This window comes from Notechis scutatus, chromosome 11, assembly GCF_049901735.1.
Source record: "Notechis scutatus isolate UNSWTSFEM ecotype Mainland chromosome 11, rNotScu1.2, whole genome shotgun sequence".
In the NCBI taxonomy this organism is placed as follows: Eukaryota; Metazoa; Chordata; class Lepidosauria; order Squamata; family Elapidae; genus Notechis; species Notechis scutatus.
Window position 1 is genome coordinate 12,134,676 of NC_142019.1, and position 16,122 is coordinate 12,150,797.

Here is a 16,122-nt window from a genome sequence, read left to right on the forward strand (position 1 = left end):
CGTTGGTACTGTATCTCCTTGATCGTGGCCATTTATGGTTGCACAAAATCTGAGCTATGCGATGTGATTGGAATGTTGTTTCTCCCTTTCCAGCTTGGCTGATAGTTACATTCGCTTTCTTCTTAGATGACCACCGATCTGAAGAAACATTGCACAGATGGCCACACGGGGACTTCCGTTTCTGCCCCCATGGTAGCTGGGATCATTGCTCTAGCTTTGGAAGCCAAGTAAGGATTCAATTCACCCTCTTGGGTAGACGTTATTTGTTAAAGGGGGAAAAGTTGAAGACATTATGCTAATCCAGTTTTGTATGCAACTGCTGAAAGCATTCTGGGTGGTAGAGAGGCCTGCAGAGCTGGTCTCCTATAAACATTTTAGAATATATCCTATGCTATTCTGTGGTGTGTGTTTTTTTTCCATTTGAGTGTGTTGTTTCCTGCAAAGGCCAACCAATTTCCTTCTTTGGTTGCTCCATAGCCTCTGATATTCAAAGAAATGCACTCTGTAATTTGGATGACCGCAGATACTCAGATTTGCTCATAGCCTTCTCTGTGAATTTGTCTTTGAAGTCATAAGAGGACATAAGAGTCTTGATTCAAGGTAGCAGTGATGGTTTTTCTCCAACCTGAGGTCTTCCAGGTGTACAGGGACTACCATTCTCAGATTTCTGGAAGTTGAAGTCCACTAAATGTCAGGGTTCTGACAGATGCCCTAATTAATTCATGAGCCTTGAGCCAAGTTTTAAAAGAAATCCAATTATTTATTAAGAGCAACATGTCGGCACTTTCCCAAGTGCAGTCGGCTCTGCTCCACATAATTTACTGCCCACCTATGACCCTATTTCCCCCCTCCTCCCAGGCTGTGTCATACATTACATTCTCCAACAAAGCATTTTCGTGGGCTGTAGAAAACATGCCTCTCCAACTTTCTCTAGTAACCTGGGATACAATCTGGAGAAAGGTATGCGTGGATTGTGCTTCTGGTCATAGCAACTGAGCTTTTCCATCAGTTCTCCCCCCTCCTGCCTATGGTAACTCAAGAGTAGTCCAGGAATGCTTTACGAGTTGACACTACCTTTGGAAAACACCAGGCTGAAGAAGGTGGCTTCCTACACCTTCCTGCAGGGCTGACATGCATGTTGGAGATCCAAATTAAATATAAGCCATTTCTTAAAATAAAAACAGACAAAACCCCATGAGTTTCTAAAATCTTGAGTCTTTGCATGAGATTTTGGATGAGACTGATGACACGCCTAGAGATTTGTGCCAATTTTAAATGTTTCTTGATGTTTTGGTGCATGCCTTTCCTGCTGTGGGACATTAGGCAGTCATCATGGAACATGATGGAACATATAACTCAAAATGTTTGTCTACCTGCTGCTTATTTTCTTGGCTGAGAAACTCATGAAGCCTAGATAAGCTTCTGAGGAACCCCTGGAAACCTGGGCGAGATTGCCTTTCTCTCTCCCTTTCCATGGAACATGACTTTCCACGATTCTATCAAAGTTTGGCCGCTTTTGTTTAGCCTGAAACTTTTTTCACCTTGTTTTATTTTAAAGAAGAAGCGGGGGGGGGGGGAGAAAAAATGATCTTCAAGCTATCTCTGCTGACTGCTTTTAATACTTCCATGCTGTGACTTTGGCTTTCAATGCTAATGCATTGTTAATTGCTGTGACTCACAGTGGCAGGGATGGGTTCGTTTATTTGTTTGTTTCGCATTATTCTGTTGAAGATGGAGATATTTTTTTTCTCGTTATTGTGATGGAAGAGATGGAATTGTCTCACAAGTATAAACACCAGCATTGGCACCTTGGGTTTTAAGATTGAAATGTTCAAAACTTGATGTGCAGCTGGGACACACAGGGGACCCCCCCAGATTGCTTGCAAATAAGATTAGGGGTACCTAGGTCTACAAATGTTGGAGTTATTTAGACCTCCATTAGACCTCCAACACTCCATTAAATACTCAATCACAAATATATTATAGCAATATTACGTGTTCAATGTTACCTCCTTCTTTTTTGCCAGAGAGACAATCAACTGACATTTTATTCTTAATAGCTCTGATTATTTAAAACATATATATATATATATATATATATATATATATATATATATATATATATATATATATTTTAGTTTCGTCCATTATCCTTATATATTTTAAGTTAAAATATATCTTCAAGAATCTCATCTTTTCTGTGTGGTACATCATACATATATGGTATTCAGCTTTGTTCGGATATTTTCCACGTCATTATAGTTGTTGCTTTTAAAGTTCAGCAGAATATTCATCAACCAAGCATACTATTCAGCTTTTGATATTTCCTCGTTTGCTTTAAAGTTGAGCAATGTTTGCAGAATCTCATCTGCCATCATCAGGCTTCTGTATAGTGTTCGTCTGTGAGTCAGACTTTCACAGCCGTTTCAGTTTTAAATTTGGGGCTGTGCCAGAATGGTTTTTTCTTAATCCTGATCTTAATCCTGATATCTATATACATAATCCATAAGTGCACATGAGACATTTAAGAAATGCCTGCAAGGCAAAAGCAACTGCTTCCCCCCCACCCCCGCCAGGTATTATTTTATTTATTAGTCTGAAAGACTTATATAGCTGCCCATATACCAACCACAACCCTGTGTAGCTCATGAAATAATAAAACCAGCAAAGAACTCCAAAGAACCACAATAAAAAGCTATGGCACCCTGGGGCAACACTCGGTACCATATCAAAGTAACATCTGATCAAGCTCCAGGCTAACATTACTCAAATGCCTGTGTGAAGAGCCAGGTGTTTCAAGACTTTTTCCAGAAGCAAGGAAGCTGGGTGCTTGTCGGATATCAGGAGGTGTTTCACAGGGCAGGGGTAGCTATAGGGAAAGTCAGCTCCTTAGATTCCAATAATGGCAACATTTAGAGATTGTTAATATGGAGGGAAGGAAGGAAGGAAGGAAGGAAGGAAGGAAGGAAGGAAGGAAGGAAGGAAGGAAGGAAGGAAGGAAGGAAGGAAGGAAGGAAGGAAGGAAGGAAGGAAGGACAGAGGGAGGGAGGGAGGGAGGGAGGAAGAATACTGGGAGAGAGAAGGTAATAATAGGAAGGAAGAAGGGAGAGAGGGAGGAAGAATATTGGAAGGGAGAAGGTAATAACAGGAAGGAGGGAGGGAGGGAGGAAGAATATTGGAAGGGAGAAGGTAATAACAGGAAGGAGGGAGGGAGGGCAGGAAGGAAGGAACCTGGAGCGTGCCCATCCTATCCGACCAGGTAGATTTTGATTTTGGCTTTTATGTCCACTTACTCAACACCTTCTGAAGTCATAGTTTATTTTCTGAAGTCCATATTAGTTCAGGAACAACATCCAACATGTTTAGCCATTAGTTGCCCAAAAATGATTGGTTTTGTAATCCAATGCTTGGCGTACTGTTTGCTTGTTTATTTCATTGATCTGTGGCCTATATTCCTGTTCATATACCGAAGAGGAATATACTAGAGCAGACAGCTTGAGAGAGAGGGGACACACACACACACACACACACACACACACACCAGGCCTTTTTAGATGTTTTGTACCAACCTTTCTTGAAATTATGAGTTTGCGACTACCTTCAAGAAGTGATGAATGAACAGATTCTTGAAGTCCTCTCGGAGTTACCCCTGAGCCTATGGTGAAACGTGGCTGCAATGTAATGCTCTTCAGTGTGGCCGGTTGCATGATGTTTATTTGCCACAAATCAGCACTCCTGCTCAAAGAAACAATGCAGCATTTTGTACGTGGTTCACCTGCAGTGAGCAGCCAAAGCTTTGATGTGTCTCTGTTTCTACTGACTTCCCTACAAAATAAGAAACTAGTCTGTCAGGTTGTTCTTCCGTCAGATTTCTTTTCTTTAAAAAAAAACCCAAAACACTAGCCATTTTTTTTATATAAGAGGAAGATTTAGGACGGGAGAATGCATTCTACCTGTGATGCAGGGCCATTCTGCTGTCTCAGGATTGTTTTTATTCCTCTGTAATCAGGACTCCAGCCTAGCTGCAGGAAAGTTGTTTCTCAGCTCACTGACCAGAAGAGCTTTTAGATAGCTATTGGCTGAAATTGAATAATATTTCTGCCCCGGTGCTTCTCTTTGGCGAAATCCTTTTAGGAAACCCAACTCTACAACCTGCAAGACATGACATGAATGCTACCTATATATATCTATACATATATATTTCTCTTTCTTTCCTTATGTGTGTGTTTTAGCCCTTTGCTGACGTGGCGAGATGTGCAGCACCTGCTTGTGAAAACATCTCGACCGGTTCATCTCATGGCTCCTGACTGGAAAACTAATGGAGCTGGACGGCGAGGTGAGATTTCTGGGTTGGATGCAGTTTGGTTGTTTCCTTTCGCCAAAAGGGAAGGCAATGTTCATTCCACTATGGAAAGGGAATCTGTAGGAATTTGGCATGTTTAGCCTACAAGGAGAAGGCTTAGGGCAGTAATGGCAAACCTTTCGAAAATGAAAAATAACAGATAACAGATAATCCGAGTTGGAAGGGACCTTATAGATCATCTAGTCCAACCCTTCACCCAAGTGGGAGACCCTACACCATTTCTGACAAATAGCAGTCCAATCTCTTCTTGAAGGTCTCAAGTGATGGTGCTCCCACAACTTCCAAGGGCAACTTCTGTTCCATTGGTTGATTGTTGTCACTGTCAAAACGTTTATCCTTATTTCCAGGTTAATTTCTCCTTCTTCAGTTTCCATCCATTATTCCTTGTCTGGCCTACAGGTGCTTTAGAAAATAGATTTGACCCCTTCCTCTCTGTGGCAGCCCCTCAAATATTGGAAGACTGCTATCATGTCTCTCCTGGTCCTTCTCTTCACTAGACTAGCTAAGCCCAGTTCCTGTAACCATTCTTCATATGCCTTAGTCTCCAGTCTCCTAATCATCCTGGTTGCTCTTCTCTGCACTTTTTCTAGAGACTCAACATCTTTTTTATAATGTGTTGACCAAAACTGGATGCAGTACTCTAGGTGTGGTCTTACTAAGGCTTTATAGAGTGGTATTAATACCTCACTTGATCTTGATTGTATCTCTCTGTTGTGTGTTGTGTGTGCCGAAAATGTGTGCGCACTGGCACCCACAATGCTATGCACCCCACCCCCGGCACATGCATGCACAACACCCCCGCCCCGCCCCCTTACCTGCACTGCACATGCATGTGCCTCACAGCTGATTTTCGGCCCTTTTGCAGCCATTTTCATCCTCCCAGAGGCTCGAGGAAAGCCTCTGCAGCCTTTGGAAGCCGAAAAACGGGCTCGTTTCGGCATTTCCGGTATTTCCGGAAGGCCTGTTTTTTGGCCTCCCGAGGCTGCAGAGGCTTCCCTCAAGCCTCCAGGAGGGAAAAAATTGGCCTCAAACAGGCCGAAAATCAGCTGGGAAATGTGCATGCCAGTGCAGATAAGTTTGGCTGGGGCTTGCGTATCCACACAAATGGCTCTGCGTGCCACCTGTGGCATGCGTGCCATAGGTTCGCCATCATGGGCTTAGGGGAACCAAGATACAATAACATGAGCCTCGGTGGCACAGTGGTTAGGATGCAGTACTGCAGGCTACTTTTGCTGACTGCTGGCTGCCTGCAATTTGGCAGTTCGAATCTCACCAGGCTCAAAGTTGACTTAGCCTTCCTTCTTTCCTTCCTTCCTTTCTTCCTTCCTTCCTTCCTTCCGAGGTCAGTAAAATGTGGACATCAGAGCTGAAGAAGCTTCTTGGATGAGAAGCGAAACATCTGGGACAACTGTGACCTGGATGACTGAGATTCTCCATAAATACTTTGCCCTCTTAACTTATTGAGTACTTCTCCTTTGCTCAGCTGTTCATTTTACTAGCAGCTTGGTGTTACAGTGGCACTGAAAAAAAGTGAGGTTACAACCGATCCTTGTCACAGCATCCCCACAGTCATGTGATGGTGCTTGGCAACCAGCATGTGCTTACCCCTCCTCAACATCCCATAGTTATATGATCACCATTTCTGATCTTCCCAGCTGCCTTCTGACAAGCAAAGCCAATGGTTTGCTTATCCACTGTATGATACGCCTAAGAGTTGCAGTCATCCACTTCACAACATGACAACAATGGTTGCAAAAATAGGCCCAAGAGACTTAACAAGCACCTTGCTTAGCAACACAAATTCTAGTCATAAATTGGGACTATATAGTGGCGAAGGGAAATCTGTGTTCAAATCTAACCCCAGTCGTTTCCCAGCTGATTCTGAGTCCTCACTCTGTCTCAACACAACCGGTCTCACTGGTGGTTTTGGAAAATTATCCAAGGAAGGAAGGAAGGAAGGAAGGAAGGAAGGAAGGAAGGAAGGAAGGAAGGAAGGAAAGAAGGAAGGCTAAGTCAACTTTGAGCCTGGTGAGATTCGAACTGCCAAATTGCAGGCAGCCAGCAGTCAGCAAAAGTAGCCTGCAGTACTGCATCCTAACCACTGTGCCACCGAGGCTCATGTTATTGTATCTTGGTTCCCCTAAGCCCGTGATGGCGAACCTATGGCACGCATGCCACAGGTGGCACGCAGAGCCATTTGTGTGGATACGCAAGCCCCAGCCAAACTTACCTGAACTGAACTCAAATGCCTGTGTGAAGAGCCAAGTGTTTCAAGATTTTTTCCAGAAGCAAGGAAGCTGGGTGCTTGTCGGATCTCAGGAGGAAGGGTGTTCCACAGGGCAGGGGTAGCTATAGGGAAAGTCAGCTCCTTAGATTCCAATAATGGCAACATTTAGAGATTGTTAATATGGAAGGAAGGAAGGAAGGAAGGAAGGAAGGAAGGAAGGAAGGAAGGAAGGAAGGAAGGAAGGAAGGAAGGAAGGAAGGAAGGAAGGAAGGAAGGAAGGAAGGAAAGCAGGCTACCTTTATCTCCCGAAAGAAAGATGGGCTGTAAATCTTTAGAAATGATAAATGCAGTGCAGTTGTTACTTGAAGCGAGGAGGCGTAGAAAGCCAAAAGCACAGAGCTGTGCATTTCTTAAGGAAATCACAAGAGACGGGAAGGAAATGAAGTTGAAAAACATTTTGATTAATTCACACAATGCAGGGCCGTATTCTTATACCATAAAAGAAAACATTGAAGGACCAACGGAATCCCACTGTTCTTTCCAAAGCTTCTAATAGCCCTCCTGGAGTGTGTGCGTCTGTGGTTGGGTAGGTGGGCTGTTTGGGCTTCCCTGAGGTCAGGAACACACAGGGATATTTTTTTTCTCTTTAGGCAAAAAGACTTCCCAGGCAGCTATTTCAGCACAGCTGCTCTGATCCAATTCTCCCCTCCTGCGACAGACTTAAACTACTTTTTTATTTTTTATTTATTTTTTGCAGAGGGAATTCTAACCACATAGACCACAATGAGGAGGGTGCATGATCTCTCTTTGCTTTGATGGATGGGTCGATTGCTTTTTCCACTGAAGAGAGAAAGCAAGAAGACTTTTTTTTTTTAAAGTTGAATCTAAAACAGGACCCTTCCCCTGCCCAGAGTCAAAGGAGAGAATCAGAATAAAAATTTGACAACGTAGTTACTACTCACACATTCAGGTGGCCTTTGACTTAGAACAGCTCATTTAATCACCATCCAAAGTTACCACAGCACTGAAAAAGTGACTTATGGCCATTTTTTCACATTTAGAACCCCATGGTCACGTGATCAAAATTCTTTTGTGATGACCTGGGGATGGCCCAAAGGCAACAAAGTCAGATAATCAGTAGGAGTCCCTTTATTAACTCCAACTTTGCCCCCAGTGTCCTGGTTACCTTCTGGGTGGAGAAAAACTCTCCCAGGAACAGCCTTTGGCTGCAGAGAATCAACTCCAAAACATGGTCAACAAAAACTATAACTATAAGTCCAATCAAGGCAAGATGATGTAATTAGTGCGGCAGGGCAAGAGAAGGAATTCCAGATGTGAAGGAACAGTAGTAACTCAACACGGTTGGGAGGATGCCAGGAACGCAGATAACCAAAGTCAACACAAGCTAAACTCATGTTTGTTCCCAGCTGCTGCTGCACTCAGCATGCATCTCTTTTATTCCATTCCCAGGTGTGGCTAATGAAGGGAATCAGGGCCCTTTCCTCTCCCGTAAGCCATGCAACCCACGCTGTTCTCTTCTCCGTTCCTCCCTGCATGCCCTAGGATGAAGAGAGGGTGGGCCTGGGTCTTCCTCTGAACTCGCTCTCCCTTGTTCTACCTCTCCCTTGCTCTGCCCAGCTGGATTTTGCCTTTCCCCAGCCTCCTCCACAGCCAATGGAGCCACACTCCCACTCCCTGTCAGCTGTTCTTCTGCCTCCTTGAATTCAGAATCCAACAGGGGCATGACACCCTTGGAAGTGTCTCACAAATGGGGGCAAAACTTACTTAACAAGTGTTTCCCTTAGCAACATAAATTTTGGGCTCAATTGTGGTCGTAAGTCAAGGACTACCTGTATATCTTGCTCCATGTAGAATACATATGCAATCTTTTTTTTTAAACCCTCTTCGTATAAATGAAAGTTGCTTATTGGGGAAATAGTAATGTATCTATTTGAATAGCGACCAGATTTGAATAAACAAAACCTTCACTGTAGAACACAGTTGAGTTTTTTAGAGCTCTTTGTTGTATAAAAAGTAGTTTGTAACTCTTTTTAAGTGCTACTGAGGCAATGAAATAAGTATTCTAATTTCCAAGGGTTTTGTAGCAACAACCCTGGCTACTAATAACAGGAATCAGTTCAGTTTCTTACAGTCTTTGGAAGTTGGAACAATAAACCCAAAGCAGGATTTATGGTGAAACAAATTTGTGTAGACTTTTCTCCATTTTTTCAAAAACATTCATGTTTACAACCAATGTAAACATCTCTCAGTGGTTTAGAGAACATAGAATTACAAAATTGTAGTGTTGGAAATAATCCTAAGAATTATTCATTACTCTTAGAACATAGTATCATAGACTGAAAGGGGTCTTGGAAGTCTTCTAGTCCAGGGGTCCCCAACCACCGGTCCGCGGACCGGTACCGGTCCGTGGAACAAGTCCTACCGGGCCGCTGGCTTGCTGGGCGCCACCATCTTTTTTTGATGAAAAAGTGCTTCCGGTGAGCTTTTCCGGGTAGAAAGCTCACCGGAAGCACTTTTTCATCAAAAAAAGATGGCGGCGCCCAGCTAATGCCGGTACCGGGCCGCGCCATAAAAAAGGTTGGGGATACCGGTCCGCGGCGTAAAAAAGGTTGGGGATCACTGTTCTAGTCAATCTCCTTCAAGGAGAAGGAAGATCAATTAAACTATCCATGAAAAGTGGCTATCTAACCTCCTCTTACAAACTTCCAAAATAGAGAAAACACAGCTTCTGCAAGGAAACTGATCTTTTTCTGTACATACCTTATCATCAGGAAGAATGGTAAAAGAAATAGCAGTACAAAAACTAATGGAAGGAAATAGCTAATAGACTAGTGAAATATAGAAAATATGTTAATAGAATTAAACATTAAGAAGAGGAGTGTTATAGTAATAGAAATATTATGTATATCAATAAGATAAGAATAAGGTAAGAATAGAGAATTAATATCAAAGCAATGAATATGGTTGTAAAATTTAACTGTTATTGCACAAGGTATTTATACCCAGACAGCCCCCGTTAAATAAAAGATGAATTATATGTATTTTAAATAAAATAAAAAACTTATTTAAAAAACTAATGGAGGAAAAAACATTGCCTGTAAAGAGGTGCCAATTTGCTTATAATCTTATGAGCACAAATTAGAAAGATGCTAATTTATAGAATGCAATTTTAGCGGAGTGCCCCCTAAGAATTATTTTCTTGGCCAGTTGTAGATGATTTTGCTGAAATGGATTTGAAAGGAATTCTGGGCCATCCAGAGTTCCAAAATGATTGACTTGATTCTTCCTTCTTTGAACTCTAGCATGTCTTTTGCAAGGGAGAAAAAAACCCCGCATATCTATATTTAATTTACTTTAACTTCAGTGCCCTAGACTGCAGGGTGGGCTCACATTAAAAAACAACAACAACACAAATACAGTGCAAAAAATAGAAACATGAGGGAAATAAACAACATGGCAAATCCAGACTGTTAAATACGGTCGGTGGGTCCCAAGAATAGGCGAGGCTTGGGTAGTGAACAACAGCTCTTTATTTATGGATAGATTCTGAGACAAAAGTACCCAGCGCGCGGCAGCTCTTCTTATAGAGCTGGCCGCGGCTAGGCAGCCAATGACAACTCTTCGAGTTTGCCGTGCTTGGTTTCAACCAATCGTGGCAAACCCTGTTTGAGCCAATCCGGAGCATTCAAGCTATCCAATCACGACCCGGCTTTTCTGGACCAATAGGAACGCGGGGTTTTAAGCCTGCTAATATGGAACACAGACTACTATATCCAAACACATGTGACATATGGCAAGCATATCTAACAACGGGGTTCCATCCAACCTACCCCAAAGTCTGGGAGAACAACCAGATCTTTTGGGACTTCTGAATTGTCAACAGGGTAGGAGACATCTGGTTCTTGCGTGGGTGGGGGGAGGCCTTATTCCAGAAGGCAGGGACCACAACAGAGAATATGTTGCTTCTTATATGTTTTGACTCTTTAAAGCAGGGACACTCAAATTCCAAAAAAATTGTGGTCGGGACAAAAACAGAATGGCCCATAATTAACTCTGAACATACATTTCAATGCAATTACACGAAACGCAAAACATGTCATTAGTCTGACTACTCTCTCTGTACTTAATAAGATTTCCCTCCGTGACTTTAGAAATTTACCATTTGGTGGGAACTTCTGGGAGAAAGCTGTATTAACGAAAGCTTTTGAGGGATCGCTAAATGCACCCCTTTGGTTTTAAAGCCTGCCGAAGAAATTGCAACCCTTTTTTTTAACTGCCGTAGGACTGTGCATAAAGAGCATCATAGAGTCAAAGGTGATGAGAGAATCAAGCTAGTCAAACAAACTCCCCCCTTTTAATTCCCTAGCATTTACAGAGCATTGACTCATTTGTATTTCGCCCTAAATCTCAGGATCAGAGTCTTGGATTCCTGGGAGGCTTCTGATTAGAAAAGTGCTCCTCCCCTCCCCAACTCACTGATGTTCAGGAATTAGAAGGCCAGCTCAGAATCCCCACAGGTTTTTGCAGCCAGAGGTCTTGTGCAATCCATGATATGTTGTAGACCTAACCAAGAAAAATGATCCTTCATCCTTCTGAAGACTGCTAATCCTCTTAGAGCCAGGCTTTAATCAGGAGATATTTACAAGCGCCCGTCTGTTTCAGCAGGTAAAACTCTTAGGCAAAAATAGCATTCGGAGGAGGCTTAACTTTCTCTGCATTGATTTCTCTAACTTGATCTGAGAAATTCCTCTGGTTTCTTCCCCACTCCTCTCTTTTTGTTTTTCATAGACTTTAGTTTTTGCTGGAACCTTGACACTGTCTGGGTTCAGGATAAGCTCTTGTGAAAATTACCTTCTGCCTCCTGTGTTTATTTTCAGCGACTTTTACAGTAATCCTTTAGTTAAAATTATTGCAGGCTTCTGAACAAGAATAACCTGTTGTTTCTCGATTTTTCTATGACAAATGGAGCAGATGTGCCTGTACATACATGCAGATAGGGAGTTGGGTTATGGGTGCCCAGGAAAGAACCTTGCAAACATTTTCTAATAGATGTGATCTGCATGATTGTGCTGTGTTGTGTTACAAGCAAAAATGAAAATTCTCGAGGGATGGTTTTTTTCTTTTTTGGGACATTCGTCTATCTTTAACATAAAGAAACATGACCAAAACAAGAATATGAATTCAATTTAAGAAACGGAATTGAGCGGGTTTGGGTATCTAAGAGCTGTGGTGGCGCAGTGGTTAGAATGCAGTACTGCAGGCTAACTCACTGGTCACTTCAGGAGTTCGATTCTGAACGGCTCGAGGTGAACTCAGCCTTCCATCCTTCTGTAAAATGAGGACCCAGATTGTTGGGGGCAAGAGGCTGACTCTGTAAACTGCTTAGAGAGGGCTATAAAGCACTATGAAACGGTCTATAAGTCTTAGTGCCAGTGGTGCTATTCCTACCGGCTCAGCCTGGTTCTGCCAAGCCAGTAGCAGCGATGAGCTGTGGAGACCGAACCAGTTCTCTCCGCTGCTCTGCTGTTGGGCCCACCCACCCACCTGGGCTCCCATACTCACCTTTATCCTCTGAATTTGAAGCGCAGCTGCTTTGCGCGGCACAGAAGAGTGCCACGTGGCAGCTGCTGAAGCGACCGGGATCATGCAGGCTTGCAGGAGGCAAGTTAGAACACCTCTGTGCCTGTGCAAACATCTCTGCATCTGTGCAAAGTGCACATTTGGCGTGCACGCACACGCAAAGTGTGTGCACATGGGCAAAGCACACCCACCAAGCCACACCCACCAAACTGGTGGTAAAAATATTTGAATCCCACCACTGCTTAGTGCTATTGCTATTGTTATACTACTGGTATTCTAGTTTTCCCCAAGGTGGTATTCTCCAGATTTACGATAATTCCTAGAATTTCTAGCTCAGCACAGTCTTTCCAACATAGAAGGTTTCTAACTATTTGTTAAGTATCTAAGCATAGTATAACAGTTGTTTTCCCTGACCACCACAATTCTTAGAAGTAGGTTGACCTAACAGAGAAGGACAAACAAAGTGACTCGGTCTCTGTAGCTGAAGGTGGACTAGAACCTGGGTTTCACTATACCTAGTCCAGCATCTTCACCGTTATACGAAACCGGCTGTTGAGTTGAGGGGCTGGGACTGGCCCAAAGTCATCCGAGGAGTTTTTGTGGTCTAGGTTAGTCTAGATTAGATTAGAACCTGTCTAGATTAGAACCTGGATTTCTCTGCTTCCACACTTTCACTACTGGCTTTTGGTTTTGGCAGAGGATTTAAGCCGTTGGAGTTCCAGCATGTCTAGATGAGACATGTTTAGGAATTGCTGACTTATTTAGTATATGAGCATGCAAAATAAATGATAGTAGTCAGCTCAGTTGTCCAGAAATAACAGCAACAACAATAACAACATCCCCAATTGTGAGTCACCTGGCATCATATACTCAAGGTTGTGTGTGTGTGTGTGTGTGTGTGTGTGTGTAGTGCAAATGAGAGACAGAGAGAGAGAGGGAAGGAGAGAGGGAGGGGGAGAGGGATGGAGAGAGGAGAGGAAGAGAGAGGGTGGTGGTGAGAGAGGGATGGAGAGAGGAGAGGAAGAGAGAGAGAAACAGAGACAGAGAGGAGGGAGGGGTGAGAGGAATGGAGAGAGGAGAGGAAAGAGAGAGGGAGAGACAGAGAGACAGAGAGAGGGGTTAGAGAAGGATGGAGAGAGGAGAGGAGAGGAAGAGAGAGAGAGAGAGAGAGAGAGCAAACACCAAGGATTTGCATAGTTCAATTCAGGGTTACATATATTCCTTTCTATTGAATTCCTCATTTTGTTCATTTTTGAACTTCTCTTGCTATCATATGATCAATTCAATTTGTTTTGTCTAGAGGTGGCAAATCTGAGACCCTTTAGATATTGTTGAACTATATTTCCATTGGCCAGACTACCTGAGGATGCTGGAATTGTAGTACATTAACATCCGAAGGGTTCGGGTTGCATATTAAATGTTGAGGATGTTTTTTTTCCTTTATTTTTTTTAACAAGATGACTTGTCGGAGGTTGAGCTACCGCACAAATAAATGTGGGGAAGAAAGAAAAACCTTGAAACCAGAATGATATGAAAAATTAGGATCACAAAGGATCAAAAAGAACTATTTGTAGATGAAATCCTTTCTTTGCAAAATTGTGAAAAATAACTGTTCTTTTTTTCTCAATAAACCAGTGACTCTGAGACACTTTTCTTTCCAGTTAGCCATTTGTATGGATTTGGCCTGGTAGATGCAGAATCTCTGGTTGTGGAAGCAAAGAGATGGAAAACCGTTCCTGCCCAGCACATCTGCGTGGGAACCTCAAATAAGAAACCTTGGTGAGTGTCATCAGTGCTCACATCTGGATGGATTGACTCTTTGATTAATTATTTGCCATTGTGTCGGTGCCGAGCAGCATAGCATCCTCCCCTCAGTGCGACTGTGGGGTCCCACATCAAACTGTAGGTCAAATTTGACCGACTGTAAGTCGAGGGCATAGGGGAGAAGAAAACAGGAGAGAGGAAGCATGGGGTGAAGTTAACATATAGAGTACCTTCACTAAGCACTTTTCCCTTGCAGTGTTTTGCTTTCAGGTCTCAGTTGTCTGTCATGAAACTGACATGACCTGAAGAAATTGTAGGCTCTTTTGAACACACACCTGAATTGAGAGAGCTGGAAATATACTAGCAAAAGATGAAATGCCCCACACCTTTGTGGCATTTAAGGAGCTCCCTTGTGGGTTTTAGCTCAAGTGCAGCATCTATAATTCTCTTGGCATGGAACTGTTTTATGAGGTTGCTTTGCCTTGTTCCTTGAAGCACCACACAGAGAGATAGGTCCCTACATCTTCTCAAGGTCTCATCTTCCCCGTCCCTTTTGTTGCTGCTGCTGTTGTGGTTGTTTTGGTTCTTGGTTCCTTTTAAAAGTTTCTTTTCTCCTGATTTAATTTGGTGTGGCTTTTCTGAGGACAAGAAGTTCTAATTACCAACCTTTGCAAAACTTTTTCTGAAACCCCAGAGATGGCTGAAAGTTAATTCACTTTGGCCTCTGCTCGTAATTCCATGCACGTACAAACAATTCTTCTTCTCCTGTTCTGGGGGTGAGGATGCATTACAAAGGAAAATGTTGAATTATTAGATGTAGCTAAACAGGGCTTCGGTTTTGCATCAGAACTGCATAAATTACTTCCACCTCCTGTTTTAGAATCAGTGCAGTGAAATAGTTATTGTATGCCTTTGTGGCCATGAAACTTTGAATCAATCTCATTCTTTAAACCTACTCTACTTCATGCTAGAGGTGTTGTGAATGTACAAGTAAGAAAAGACCATGACCTCTTGGAAAAGGGGAAAAACTGAATGGATAGTGAACATTTGATAACAATTCCTTATTTATAAAGGGGCATGGTGCAAGGTATACATTAACATGGGAATAGAAAGCAGAAAAGAAACCAAAATAAAATACGTGCTTATCATCTAAATATTTGATATTGATTTGTATCCCCAGAGCAGCCATATGACTATATGCGCATACACACACATGCTGTGCCATGTATTAATAAATAAATGAGTTCAGCGTGATTTGACATGTGATGTTTTGGAGACACTGGAAGAAACAAGTCCCAGATTTCAACCTCTGGACATCTGTAATGTGCCACACCTTCCCTTTGGTTTCATAGTTCATCAGGAGACCGAATTAGTTCTCTTCGTCATCAAGTTTTCCCTCCACAATTGTTTCCCTTCCTCAAATGCTTCCAATTTGTGCAGCTGTGCAGTTGCCTGAGTTGTTGATTCAGTCCATTCATGCCCTTTAGGCATTTGGGTGGGGTGCTGGCTACCTTGATTACTTAGACATCTTCTTTCAGGGATTGGACTCAGATGGGTAGAGATATCTTCTATGGAGGCATGGGGAAATAAGGTGGCATAAGGCTTAATTCAGACTCTATGACGATAACTGGACCAACAGATATATGACCCTGCTCCTCAACTTCATTCTTTGCCCTCTTATCCCAAAGGTGGTTTTTTTTCAAGAGGCCATTGGTTCTTCCTTGTTTTTTTTTTTGAAGACATTTTGTTTGTCATCCAAGAAGCTTCTTCAGAGCTGAGGAGCGAAATGTCTGGGACAACTGTGACCTGGATGACTGAGAATCTCCATAGACACTTTGTGTTCTAACTTACTGAGTGCTTATCCTTTGCTCAGCTGTTCAGTTTACTGGCATAAGATTCTGTCTTTATTTGGACCATGGGAGCTGCTCAGCTAAAACCAAACAGCACAAAAGTGTCTCCTGCCAGCTTATGTAGCAACTTGATAGTAAGCCAGGAAGAAACTAGTTTTGGACTGCAGGATGAGCAAAGACTTGGCTTTCCTTTGATCAAGGAAGTCTGTCCAGGCCATCCCTCACCTGGCTTTCACAATGTTGCCTGCAATTTACGATCTGAGCTGCTGCTTGGTTGCTGTCCCCTAGCAGTTGCTCAATTCCATCTAAGGAACTGA

The 16,122-nt window shown here is 42.8% G+C and overlaps 1 protein-coding gene across 2 annotated transcripts in view; it reads left to right on the forward strand.

Moving 5' to 3' along the window:
- Positions 1-16,122, forward strand: part of PCSK6 (proprotein convertase subtilisin/kexin type 6) — a 123,788-nt gene that overhangs the window by 69,179 nt on the left and 38,487 nt on the right. For both annotated transcript variants that reach the window (XM_026673061.2, XM_087972791.1), the window contains 3 exons: positions 127-227; positions 4,233-4,336; positions 13,853-13,970. In XM_026673061.2, the coding sequence (XP_026528846.2) occupies positions 127-227; positions 4,233-4,336; positions 13,853-13,970 (323 nt within the window). The remainder of the gene's footprint in view (positions 1-126; positions 228-4,232; positions 4,337-13,852; positions 13,971-16,122) is intronic.